We start from the raw sequence: 13,420 nt of genomic DNA, 5'->3' as shown, positions 1-13,420 counted from the left end.
ACGAGTTAACGGCAACTTTATTTTCCAAATTAGGACTCGACTTCCAGTAGAAAGTATGCTATGTTTGAAGTAAAAAACTTCTTTAAAATAAAGTTTTGAAAAACATGTCCTATATTTGAACGATTTTTTGCTTTGTAGTCAAGATGCAAAAAGACAACAAATTTAAAGACAATTTCATTAAATTTAAAGATTTTTTCTGAATTATTAAAGTCAAGTTGACCTTAGCCTATAAATTTTTTCTTTCATGTTAAGATACCCATTTGTAAGTCAAATCACCTTATTATAAGGACAATACGACTTCATTGAAAAGTTTATCGACTTTTGGACAAGGAAAATAACTTTATTTTAGAGAAATGCGTCTTCTATGCTAAGCAAAATTTGTATTCGTATTTTAAAGACATGAAATCTTTGACCTCACGACAATATTTTTTTCAGTGTAGAATCTTTAAAGTTTGTCTTCGGGAGCTGGCTCGTTTGGGAGAAGATTTGTCATCAAACCCCCTACAATTCTATATATTATCAAGTAACCCACTACGACGAAGAGTTTTCATAGTAAACTATTATACTTGATTCATGGTTGTGGGTGTTTAAAATTCGGCCCGGCCGAATTTACTGCTGTATATACTTGTTTTCATTAAATTTAGGTCAGAAATTTTGTAAATTTACGTCCCCCCGTTAAAGTTGCATGTCTTTGAACCAAGGCTAATTTTCTTTAAGTAAAGAAACACATTTTTGATTTAAAGAAATTGTCCTTAAATTAACTAAAATATTGAAACTTAAGATTTAAGATAAAAACGCTTCAAATATATGCTAAGACTTATTTTGAGGATTTAGCGTCTTTGGTTTAAAGTTGTTTTTTGGAATTAAATAAACATTTTTATACCCTCCATCATAGGATGGGGGTATATTAACTTTGTCATTCCGTTTGTAACACATCGAAATATTGGTCTAAGACCCCATAAAGTATATATATTCTGGGTCGTGGTGAAATTCTGAGTCGATCTAAGCATGTCCGTCCGTCCGTCCGTCCGTCCGTCTGTTGAAATCACGCTAACTACCGAACGAAACAAGCTATCGACTTGAAACTTGGCACAAGTAGTTGCTATTGATGTAGGTCGGATGGTATTGAAAATGGGCCATATCGGTCCACTTTTACGTATAGCCCCCATATAAAGGGACCCTCAGATTTGGCTTGTGGAGCCTCTAACAGAAGCATATTTCATCCGATCCGGCTGAAATTTGGTACATGGTGTTGGTATATGGTCTCTAAAAACCATGCAAAAATTGGTCCACATCGGTCCATAATTATATATAGCTCCCATATAAACCGATCCCCAGATTTGGCTTGCGGAGCCTAAAAGAGAAGCAAATTTCATCCGATCCATCTGAAATTTGGTACATGGTGTTGGTATATGGTCTCTAACAACCATGCAAAAATTGGTCCACATCGGTCCATAATTATATATAGCCCCCATATAAACCGATCCCCAGATTTGGCTTGCGGAGCCTAAAAGAGAAGCAAATTTCATACGATCCGGCTGAAATTTGGTACATGATGTTGGTATATGGTCTCTAACAACCATGCAAAAATTGGTCCATATCGGTCCTTAATTATATATAGCCCCCATATAAACCGATCCCCAGATTTGGGTTGCGGAGCCTTAAAGAGAAGCAAATTTCATCCGATCCGCCTGAAATTTGGTACATGATATTGGTATATGGTCTCTAACAACCATGCAAAAATTGGTCCACATCGGTCCATAATTATATATAGCGCCCATATAAACCGATCCCCAGATTTGGGTTGCGGAGCCTTAAAGAGAAGCAAATTTCATCCGATCCGCCTGAAATTTGGTACATGATATTGGTATATGGTCTCTAACAACCATGCAAAAATTGGTCCACATCGGTTCATAATTATATATAGCCCCCATATAAACCGATCCCCAGATTTGGCTTGCGAAGTCTCCAAGAGAAGCAAATTTCATCCAATCCGGTTGTAATTTTGAACATGGTGTTAGTATATGATCTTTAACAACCGTGGCAGAATTGGTCCATATCGGTCCATAATTATATATAGCCCCCATATAAAATGTTCTCCAGATTTGACCTCCGGAGCCTCTTGGAGGAGCAAAATTCATCCGATCTGGTTCAAATTAGGAACGTGGTGTTAGTATATGGTCGCTAACAACCATACCAAAATTGGTCCAATCACTCAAAAATTGGTCCATATCTGTTCATAAAAATGGTTGCCACTAGAGCAAAAAATAATCTACCAAAATTTTATTTCTATAGACAATTTTGTCAAAATTTTATTTCTATAGAAAATTTTGTCAAAATTTTATTTCTAGAGAAAATTTTGTTAAAATTTTATTCGGTTCATAATAAAATTTTCATCATTGTCAAAATTTTATTTCTATAGAAAATTTTGTTAAAATTTTATTTCTATAGAAAATTTTGTTCAAATTTTATTCGGTTCATAATCATGATTGCCACTCGAGCCAAAATTTTTGTCAAAATTTTCTTTCTATAGAAAATTTTGTCAAAATTTTTATTTCTATAGAAAATTTTGTGAAAATTTTATTTCTAGAAAATTTTGTTAAAATTTTATTTCTGTAAAAAATTTTGTCAAAATTTTATGTCTACTTTGTCAAACTGAATTATATACGTATTGGATCGATCTTTTTTGATTTAATATATACCACGTATGGACTTACATACAATTTAGAAGATGGTGTTAGGAGGTTTTAAGATACCTTGCCATCGGCTAGCGTTACCGCAACTTAAGTAATTCGATTGTGGATGGCAGTGTTTAGAAGAAGTTTCTACGCAATCCATGATGGAGGGTACATAAGCTTCGGCCTGGCCGAACTTACGGCCGTATATACTTGTTTACTTTGAAATATCCGTTATAATTTGGTATTTTAAACTGGCATTTGTTTGTACGTGAGTACCTTTATTAATAAACCGCGAAAAGAGAATGCAAATTTGATAAATGAGATCTGTATCCTAATTTTAATTTTATTGGTCCATATAGGTCGCTAAAAAATGTCTTTATTTTAAAGAAGCCGCATCTTTGGCTCGGAATCAATACCAAAATCCTTAAGGGAAGGTCAAAATCTTTGGATCCAAGTATTTTTTTTTTTTGTTTTAGTGCAGAAAACGAAATTTTTATTCAAAAATGTAATTTTCTTTAGATCATAAAATTGATATTATTCGAGAAGTCATATATACATATATTTTTGTTTTGAAGCCTGTACCATATAATTTTAAATTTGTGGAAGAAAAAATTTCACATTCCAACTAAACTCAGTTCTAAAAATGTTGTCTCTCCATCGATTGCTTTAGTAGTGATAAATTATATTAATGAAAATTTCATTAAAATTTAGTCAAATATCGTCATTAGGACAATGAATATTTTCATTACTAGTATGGAATGTTAAAATAAAAATTTCATTGAATTTATGAAAATATTTCGAAGCGTTTTCTAACAGTGTAGTCAAGGTTAAAGCGCAGTCGGAATCAATTCAAAAAAATTTATAGTTTATGGAAAGCTACCAATTTTAAAGTCGAATTACCTAGCTCTAAGGACAAAACATCTTCAAAGAAAAGTTGTCAAAGAAGCAGAATTCATTCGTATCGGCATTCATATCTTAAGAACAAAAAATCTTCATTCGTTGGACAATATTTTTTCAGTGTCCATAGATTCAGTTATTACTTACACTTTCCATCTCACTGAGATTTATTCTGTTTATACTTGGTTAATATTCTTACAGTCATTTATTAATGAGTCAAAGCCATGTCAGAGTCTAAACTCAAGTCAAAGCATTAAGACTACAAGCAAAACAGAAACAGTTTTTTTTTTTGAAGAGACGCAAACAAACAGTTGAAGTGAAAACAAAAAAAAACACACTTAAGCCTCCTATGGAAGCTGAAATCAAAACAAAACAAAACAAAAACGTCCCAATCAAGAAGAAAGCAATATCAAAGCCGCTTAATATGGCACATGAAAAATGATTAAATGTTCCAGACAAAAGTCAAGAGTAAGCGTGGGTTTGTTTGATTCGTGGGCAACATTGGGCCCTCCCGTGTATTTTGCTAAGATATGACACTCAGTTGAGTTTTCTGGGAAACTGGAGTAAGATTTGACCGAGTTTGTTGTTATACCCTCCACCATAGGATGGGGGTATATTAACTTTGTCATTCCGTTTGTAACACATCGAAATATTGCTCTAAGACCCCATAAAGTATATAAATTCTGGGTCGTGGTGAAATTCTGAGTCGATCTAAGCATGTCCGTCCGTCCGTCTGTTGAAATCACGCTAACTTCCGAACGAAACAAACTATCGACTTGAAGCTTGCCACAAGTGGTTGTTATTGATGTAGGTCGGATGGTATTGCAAATGGGCCATATCGGATCACTTTTACGTATAGCCCCCATATAAACCGACCCCCAGATTTGGCTTGCAGAGTCTCTAAGAGAAGCATATTTCATCCGATCCGGCTGCAATTTGGTACAGATTTGGGTTGCGGAGCCTCAAAGAGAAGCAAATTTCATCCGAACCGCTTGAAATTTGGAACATGGTGTTAGTATATGGGCTCTAACCACCGTGCCAGAATTGGTCCATAATTATATATAGCCCCCATGTAAACCGATCCCCAGATTTGAGGAGCAAAATTCATCCGATCCGGTTCAAATTTGGAACATGGTGTTAGTATATGGCCGCTAACAACCATACCAAAATTGGTCCATATCGGTTCATAATCATGGTTGCCACTCCAGCCAAAAATAATCTATCAAAATTTTATTTCTATAGAAAATTTTGTCAAAATTTTATTTCTATAGAAAATTTTCTCAAAATTTTATTTCTATAGAAAATATTGTTAAAATTTTATTTCTAAAGAAAATTTTGTTAAAATTTTATTTCTATAGAAAATTTTGTCAAAATTTTATTTCTATAGAAAATTTTCTCAAAATTTTATTTCTATAAAAAATTTTGTTAAAATTTTATTTCTAAAGAAAATTTTTTTAAAATTTCATTTCTACAGAAAAATTTTTCAAAACTTTATTTCTATAGAAAATTTTTTCAAAATTGTATTTCTATAGAAAATTTTGTAAAATTTCATTTCTATAGAAAATTTTGTTAAAATTTTATTTCTCAAGAAAATTTTGTAAAATTTCATTTCTATAGAAAATTTTGTCAAAACTTTATTTCTATAGAAATTTTTTTCAAAATTTTATATCTATAGAAAATTTTGTCAAAATTTTATTTCTATGGAAAATTTTGTTAAAATTTTATTTCTATAGAAAATTTTGTTAATTTAATATATTACCACGTATGAACTTACAAACAATTTAGAAGACGGTGTTAGGATGTTTTAAGACACCTTGCCATCAGCAAGCGTTACCGCAACCCGAGTAATTCGATTGTGGATGGCAGTGTTTAGAAGAAGTTTCTACGCAATCCATGGTGGAGGGTACATAAGCTTCGGCCAGGCCGAACTTACAGCCCTCCGTTAAAGTCGCATGTCTTTGATCTAAGCCTAATTTTCCTTAAAGTAAAGAAACCTATTTGTGATTTAAAGAAATTGTCCTTAAATATAGGCTAAGACTTATTTTGAGGATTTAGCGTCTTTGGTTTAAAGTTTTTTTTTTGGAATTAACATTTTTTACTTTGAAGCATCCGTTATAATTTGGATTTTTAAACTGGCATTTGTTTGTACGTGAGTACCTTTATTAATAAACCGCAAAAAGAGAATGACAATTTGATAAATGAGATCTGTATCCTGATTTTAATTTTATTGGTCCTAGATTTAAAGCCATATAGGTCGCTAACAAATGTCTTTATTTTAAAGAAGCAGCAACTTTGGCACGGAATCAATAACAAAATCCTTAAGGGAAGGTCAAAATCTTTGGATACAAGTTATGTTTTTTGTTGAGTGGGGGTGATCGAAATGGGTCGTTTTATTCAGCTTATATGGCGGCTATAAAAAACACTAATATTATGTTAAAACCTTTAATTTGTCTTTAGAATTTTTCGATAGGAAAACAATTTTTTGACAATATTTTCTATATATAAGTAAAATGTTAAAAAATTTTTCTATGAAATAAAATTTTGACCAAATTTTCAATAGAAATTAAAATTTTGACAAAATTTCCGATAGAAATAAAATTTTGACAAAATTTCCGATAGAAGTAAAATTTTGACAAAATTTTCTATAGAAATAAAATTTTGAAATAAAAAATTTCTGTAGAAAAAAAATGTTGATATAATTTTTTATAGAAATAAAATGTGACCAACATCTTTTATAGAAATAAAATTTTGACAGCATCTTCTATAGAAATAAGCTTTTGACAAAATTAACTATAGAAATAAAATGTTGATGAAATTTTCTATAGAAATAAAATTTTCTGTCAAATTATAAAATGTTGATAAAATTTTGTATAGAAATAAAATTTTGATAAAAATTTGTATAGAAATAACATGTTGACAAAATTTTCTATGGGAATAAAATTTTGATAAAATTTTCTATAGAAATTAAATTTTGACAAAATTTTCTATGAAAATAAAGTTTCTAAAAAATTTTCTATAGAAATAAAACTTTTAAAAAATTTTCTATACAAATAAAATGTTTACAAAAATTTCTATAGAAATAAAATTTTGACAAAATTTGCTATGGAAATAAAATTTTGACAAAATTTTTATGGAAATAAAGTTTCGCCAAAATTTTCTATAGAAATAAAATTTTTGCAAAATTTTCTATACAAATAATATGTTTACAAAAAATTCTATGGAAATAAAATTTTGGCAAAATTTTCTATGGAAATAAAATTTTGACAAAATTGTCTATAGAAATAAAATTCTGCCAAAATTTTCTATAGAAATAAAATTTTCTGTCAAATTATAAACTGTTGATAAAATTTTGTACATAAATGAAATGTTGATAAAATTATGTATAGAAATAAAATTTTGACAAAATGTTCTATGGAAATAAAATGTTGACAACATTTTCGATAGAAATAAAATTTTGACAAAATTTTCTATGGAAATAAAATTTTGACAACATTTTCGATAGAAATAAAATTTTGACAAAATTTTCTATACAAATAAAATGTTTACAAAAATTTCTATAGAAATAAAATTTTGGCAAAATTTTCTATGGAAATAAAATTTTGACAAAATTTTATATGGAAGTAAAATTTCAACAAAATTTTCTATAGAAATAAAATTGTGACAAAATTTTCTATAGAAATAAAATTTTGAAATAAAAAATTTCTGTAGAAATAAAATTTTGACAGCATCTTCTATAGAAATAAGCCTTTGACAAAATTTACTATAGAAATAAAATGTTGATAAAATTTTCTATAGAAATAAAATTTTCTGTCAAATTATAAACTGTTGATAAAATTTTGTACATAAATAAAATGTTTACAAAAATTTCTATAGAAATAAAATTTTGGCAAATTTTTCTACACTGGTAGAAAAACGTTTCGTACTATTAACGAACGGGCGTCGTTGATTATTTTTCGTTAATATTACGAAATGTTTCGTTATAAGAACGAAAGTGATCGTTAATACAACGAAATCAATCGTTAAAAGACAATTTTGTGTTTTAGTTTTTCGTTATATTAATGAAACACGTTTCGTTAATATTACGAATATTAACTTTGTAATTTTTTCAAGAATTAGAATAAATATTTTTCCAAGATGGAATTATTATAATCATTTGCACATAGAGAGTAGCTTTTGGAAACTTTTAGCCTTTAAAATAGTCGTTTTATATACTCCGAAACTGGAATTGAAAATTTCATTTGTAAAACGAAAGCGATCGTTAATATAATGATATGGATCGTTAAAAAATAAATTTTAAATTGTCATATTTCGTCATATTAATGAAATATGTTCATTAATAATACGAATGGGAGTTTGAGTATTTCTGCCTCTCTATCTAAAACGTCTCTCCATACTCTCTCTCTCTCTCTCTAATACGTCTGTAGCGTCTATGTAATTTGTACATACACATGTAAGCATGGCAATAAGCACATGTTTGCGTGTGCGTCTTGAAAAACAAACGGTAAAAAGTTCAACAGAAAACTTGTCTGAAGGGCAAACCTTAACAACATTTACGTTCTTTTCGCTGAAGAGTGCACAGGCTCATTACAGTTTCGTTGTGAATAATAAACATAGATGGTGGGTGAGTTAAATTGGTGTTTTTTGTATATTCGCAAGAAATTTAGTATACATTTTTAATCTTTAGTGAAAATGCCCCGGGGGAAGTGAACTTTCAGATGAAGAAGGCGGAACAATTGCAAAAAAATTGGATAAATGGACACGGCGATACGATTATCATTTGGTCTAAGAAATACATAAATTCTTAAGTGAAAGTCACAATATATGATTATTAAATTGCTTAATTTATCAATAAATATTATTTCCTAGTGTATATAAATCATATTTCAAAGATCTTAACAAAAAATAATACACTACCAATGACTACATTCATATGCAATAATTGGTTGGGTTTCATTAATATAACGTTTGTGTTCATTTATACAACGTTCGCCTTTCATTCATACAATGAAAAAACTGGGTTCATACAATGAATTATTTTCGTTCATACAACGTATAAGCTGCATTCATACAATGAATACATTTCATTCATACAACGAATAATATTCGTTAATACAACGAAAAGGCTACGTAATAGCAACGTAATTATTCGTTAATACTACGAAATGTATTCCATAAATGGTTTCGTAAATATAACGTAAAATTACGTTGTTCTAACGAAATGCTACGTTGGCTGACTTTTAATGAAGAATTTCGTTAATACAACGTAGAAATTCATCGTATTAACGAAACTTTTTCTACCAGTGTATGGGAATAAAATTTTGACAAAATTTTCTATAGAAATAAAATTTTGACAAAATTTTCTATGGAAATAAAATTTTTACCAAATTTTCTATACAAATAAAATGTTTACAAAAATTTCTATAGAAATAAAATTTTGGTAAAATTTTCTATGGAAATAAAATTTTGAGAAAATTTTCTATAGAAATAAAATTTTGACAAAATTTTCTATAGAAATAAAATTTTCTGTCAAATTATAAACTGTTGATAAAATTTTGTACATAAATAAAATGTTTACAAAAATTTCTATAGAAATAAAATTTTGGCAAATATTTCTATGGGAATAAAATTTTGACAAAATTTTCTATAGAAGTAAAATTTTGACAACATTTTCTATGGAAATAAAATGTTTACCAAATTTTCAATACAACTTAAATGTTTACAAAAATTTCTATAGAAATAAAATTTTGACAAAATTTTCTATGGAAATAAAATTTTGGCAAAATTTTCTATGTAAATAAAATTTTGACAACATTTTCGATAGAAATAAAATTTTGACAAAATTTTCTATACAAATAAAATGTTTACAAAAATTTCTATAGAAATAAAATTTTGGTAAAATTTTCTATGGAAATAAAATTTTGACAAAATTTTCTATAGAAATAAAATTGTGGCAAAATTTTCTATAGAAATAAAATTTTGAAATAAAAAAATTCTGTAGAAATAAAATTTTGACAGCATCTTCTATAGAAATAAGCTTTTGACAAAATTTACTATAGAAATAAAATGTTGATAAAATTTTCTATAGAAATAAAATTTTCTGTCAAATTATAAATTGTTGATAAAATGTTGTACATAAATGAAATGTTGAAAAATTTTGTATAGAAATAAAATTTTGACAAAATTTTCTATGGTAATAAAATTTTGACAAAATTTTCTATGGTAATAAAATTTTGACAAAATTTTCTATAGAAATAAAATTTTGACAAAATTTTCTATGGAAATAAAATTTTGACAACATTTTCGATAGAAATAAATTTTTGACAAAATTTTCTATACAAATAAAATGTTTACAAAAATTTCTATAGAACTAAAATTTTGGTAAAATTTTCTATGGAAATAAAATTTTGACAAAATTTTCTATAGAAATAAAATTTTGACAAAATTTTCTATAGAAATAAAATTTTGACAAAATTTTCTATAGAAATAAAATTTTCTGTCAAATTATATACTGTTGATAAAATTTTGTACATAAATAAAATGTTTACAAAAATTTCTATAGAAATAAAATTTTGGCAAATTTTTCTATGGGAATAAAATTTTGACAAAATTTTCTATAGAAATAAAATTTTGACAAAATTTTCAATGGATATAAAATTTTTACCAAATTTTCTATACAAATAAAATGTTTACAAAAATTTCTATAGAAATAAAATTGTGGCAAAATTTTCTATGGAAATAAAATTTTTACCAAATTTTCTATACAAATAAAATGTTTACAAAAATTTCTATAGAAATAAAATTTTGGCAAAATTTTCTATGGAAATAAAATTTTGACAAAATTTTCTATAGAAATAAAATTTTGACACAATTTTCTATACAAATAAAATGTTTACAAAATTTTCTATAGAAATCAAATTTTGGCAAATTTTTCTATGGAAATAAAATTTTCACAAAATTTTCTACAGAAATAAAATTTTGACATTTTCTGTAGAAATAAGTTTTCACAAAAATTTCTGTAAAAACAAAATTTTAGCAAATTTAATTTAAACTTTTGACTAAATTTTCTATGAAATCAATAACTTTAAAAATTTTAATTTTTGTTTTAGGTCATACTATCAAAGTCTATTTTTCCTGCCTTTTTTGTAGTACTAACTTGATCAAACACCGTAAAATAATATTTTTTTGGGTAGTTTTTTGGTAAAATTTTCTTCAAATTTAGATTATTTTTGGTTCGAGTGGCAACCGTCAGATAAAAGTGGCAAAGTCTATATGCTAATGAAATCAAATCGGTGGATCGGTTTATATGGGGGCTACACAGAACCATGGACCGATAGAGTCCATCTTTGTATTTAACCACGATAGCTGATGTATGATTACAGCAGACAGACAGACTGATATCGCCAGATCGTCTTATAATTTCGCCCTGCTCAGGACTATACAAAGTTGTATAATCCGAAATCGATATTTCGTTGCGTTACAAATGGATTGGCAAATTTATTACACCCCTCACCATGCTATGTTGGTGGGTGTAAAAATTTGTATGGTTTTTGTTTATATTTATATGGCAAAAAGAGCATGAAAATTCGATAAATGAGATCTAAGTTTCATTTTATAAAGCCTAGGTGTTAAGATTATTGCAAATGTCTTTATTTTAAAGAAGCCTCATCTTTGGCTGGAAATCTACCTTGGATCCAAGTAAACTTTTTTTTTGAGTGTATGCTGACGGTTATAAATACGGTATATACCAATGATTATGTGTTACCTTTGAAAAGTGCTACAGTATTAAATCAATGTCATTGCAATGAAAAACGATTGAATGAATTCCAACCAAGTCAAGAGTTGATATGGAATTACACATTAAACCAAAAACTCTTTAGTCATTTATCATAAAAAGCTAGTATGGTCGTGGTGGTGGTGAAAGACATGTAAAACTCCTCGACGACTGATCAAGACTTTTGTCCTAAGCTTCATAATTCATTGAGGCAGTGAAGCCACCACAAGATACATAGAAAAGATATAACGATAGTAATGGCAACAACTTACTTGCAATAGAGCTATGACCAGCTGGATGGGCCCGCAACGGACAACGACTGTACCAATGGTTGTAGCCCGCAATCCTTGCGATGATGTTCCACTACCAATGCTGTCGTTCTGTGATATTTGTGCCATTAATTGTGCATTGCCACCACCACCACCACCTTGGCCACTTGGTGTAGGTGAGGGCGCTGTCGATGATGGCGGATAATGATGATGGTAGTTTCCTCCAGATGTTGGTTCTAGCTGACGTGATGGAGTTTGGGATACATTTGAACCAGAGTACAATGATGACATTGATGAATCCAATGTACGGTGACGTTCCATTTCTTAGGCCGTTTTATTTGTTTTTGTCGTTTGTTGTGGAGTTTTGGTTTCTGTGTGCTTCTGTTGAGATTTTATTTTTAGTTTGGACTTAATTTTTAAAAACTGTGATTAATTTTTGGTTAAACAAATTTCTGCGTGGTATTTACAAAACTCGCGCCGGTCATTAATTTAAAGTGTTTTCTGGTGGTGGTTTGCTATTTTTCTATTTTCGCTTGTGTTCCTGTTTTCTCACATCGAAGGCAGTTCGTTTGGGTGCAGTTCGTTGTTTATGTGGGAAAAAATTTTATTTCTATTTATTCAGTGTAGCCAATTATCTTCATTTTAACTAAATATGCAAAAACAAAAACATAGAATATAAGATAAACGGTAGAAGGAATATAAAAAATCCCAATCGAAAGGAAACTTGCTTCGAGGTTAGTCCTAAAGCAGTAAACATATCAAGGATTCTCTCAGTCGAATTTTGAAATTTTGCCCAAAAATTGTTTCTTTGAATCCACGTAATATTGAACCTTTTAGCTAACTTTCTCCTAAGAGAAAGATAAAGATTTTCCTTCAGATTTTTTGAAAGAAAAATTCCAATAAAAATAGGTTTGAATTCATAAGATAATTTACATTTAAAATAAAAAACCAAAAAAAGTAAAAAATATATAATGAAAATGTGGATAAACTGGGAATATTTTGAGACAATTCCAAGCAAAAATATTTATTGTACCTTAGCATAAAAAAATCTAAAAAAAGTAAAATATTTTATGAAAAATTCGAACAAACAATTATAATATAAAAATTGATGTTACAAAAAAGAAATTTGTTTTGATAGATAAACATTTCACATCTCATTATGAGTTTTGGAAACTCTTATATGAAATTTTCTAGGCTTTCCTTTTTGAAACAAATTTTAATAAAACAAAAACAACTAATAATTTTTTAGACTGAAGGAAATCTATGTTAGCTTTCTACAAATGCACGCATTCCACGACTAGATTATAAGATTTCGCATCCCACTACGAGACTATAAGATTTTGCAGAAAACATCATAATATTGGAAAAGGTCCTTTTTGAATAAATTTCAAAAATATGGTTTTACGACTTAAGGAAAGCTATCTATCTTCGAATTAATCTATCACACTACGCGTCCTTAAAGCTCTTACCGGAAAAATCTTAAGCTTTAAAAAGAAGCTTTTGAAAGAAGAAATAATTAATTAAACAAATATTTTTTGTTAATCCGGGCGAAAAGCTCTCTTCCAGGAAAAATCTTAAGCTTCCATATAATGGGCCCGTTTTCAAAAAATATTGCTTTAAAAAAAAACTTAAGTATCGCTCCTCGAATTCACGTTACCCTATTTCATTGCTAACCTCCTTGTACAGGCTTCACGGTTGCCACTCGTGCCAAAAATAATTTATTAAGATTTAAAGAAAATTTTAACAAAATCTACCAAATTAAAAAATCGTATTTTGAAGTTTTTGATCAAATTGATCAATACTAT

The 13,420-nt window shown here is 28.5% G+C and overlaps 1 protein-coding gene across 8 annotated transcripts in view; it reads right to left on the bottom strand.

The window, feature by feature from the left end:
- zormin overlaps positions 1–13,420 on the bottom strand; it is a 517,259-nt gene that overhangs the window by 479,390 nt on the left and 24,449 nt on the right. For all 8 annotated transcript variants that reach the window (XM_075303991.1, XM_075303993.1, XM_075303996.1 and 5 more), the window contains exon 2: positions 11,619–12,261. In XM_075303991.1, the coding sequence (XP_075160106.1) occupies positions 11,619–11,936 (318 nt within the window). In that variant the 5' untranslated portion in view covers positions 11,937–12,261. The remainder of the gene's footprint in view (positions 1–11,618; positions 12,262–13,420) is intronic.

The sequence above is a fragment of the Haematobia irritans genome, chromosome 4, assembly GCF_050003625.1.
Source record: "Haematobia irritans isolate KBUSLIRL chromosome 4, ASM5000362v1, whole genome shotgun sequence".
Taxonomy (NCBI): Eukaryota; Metazoa; Arthropoda; class Insecta; order Diptera; family Muscidae; genus Haematobia; species Haematobia irritans.
This window is presented reverse-complemented; position numbering and strand designations above follow the sequence as displayed.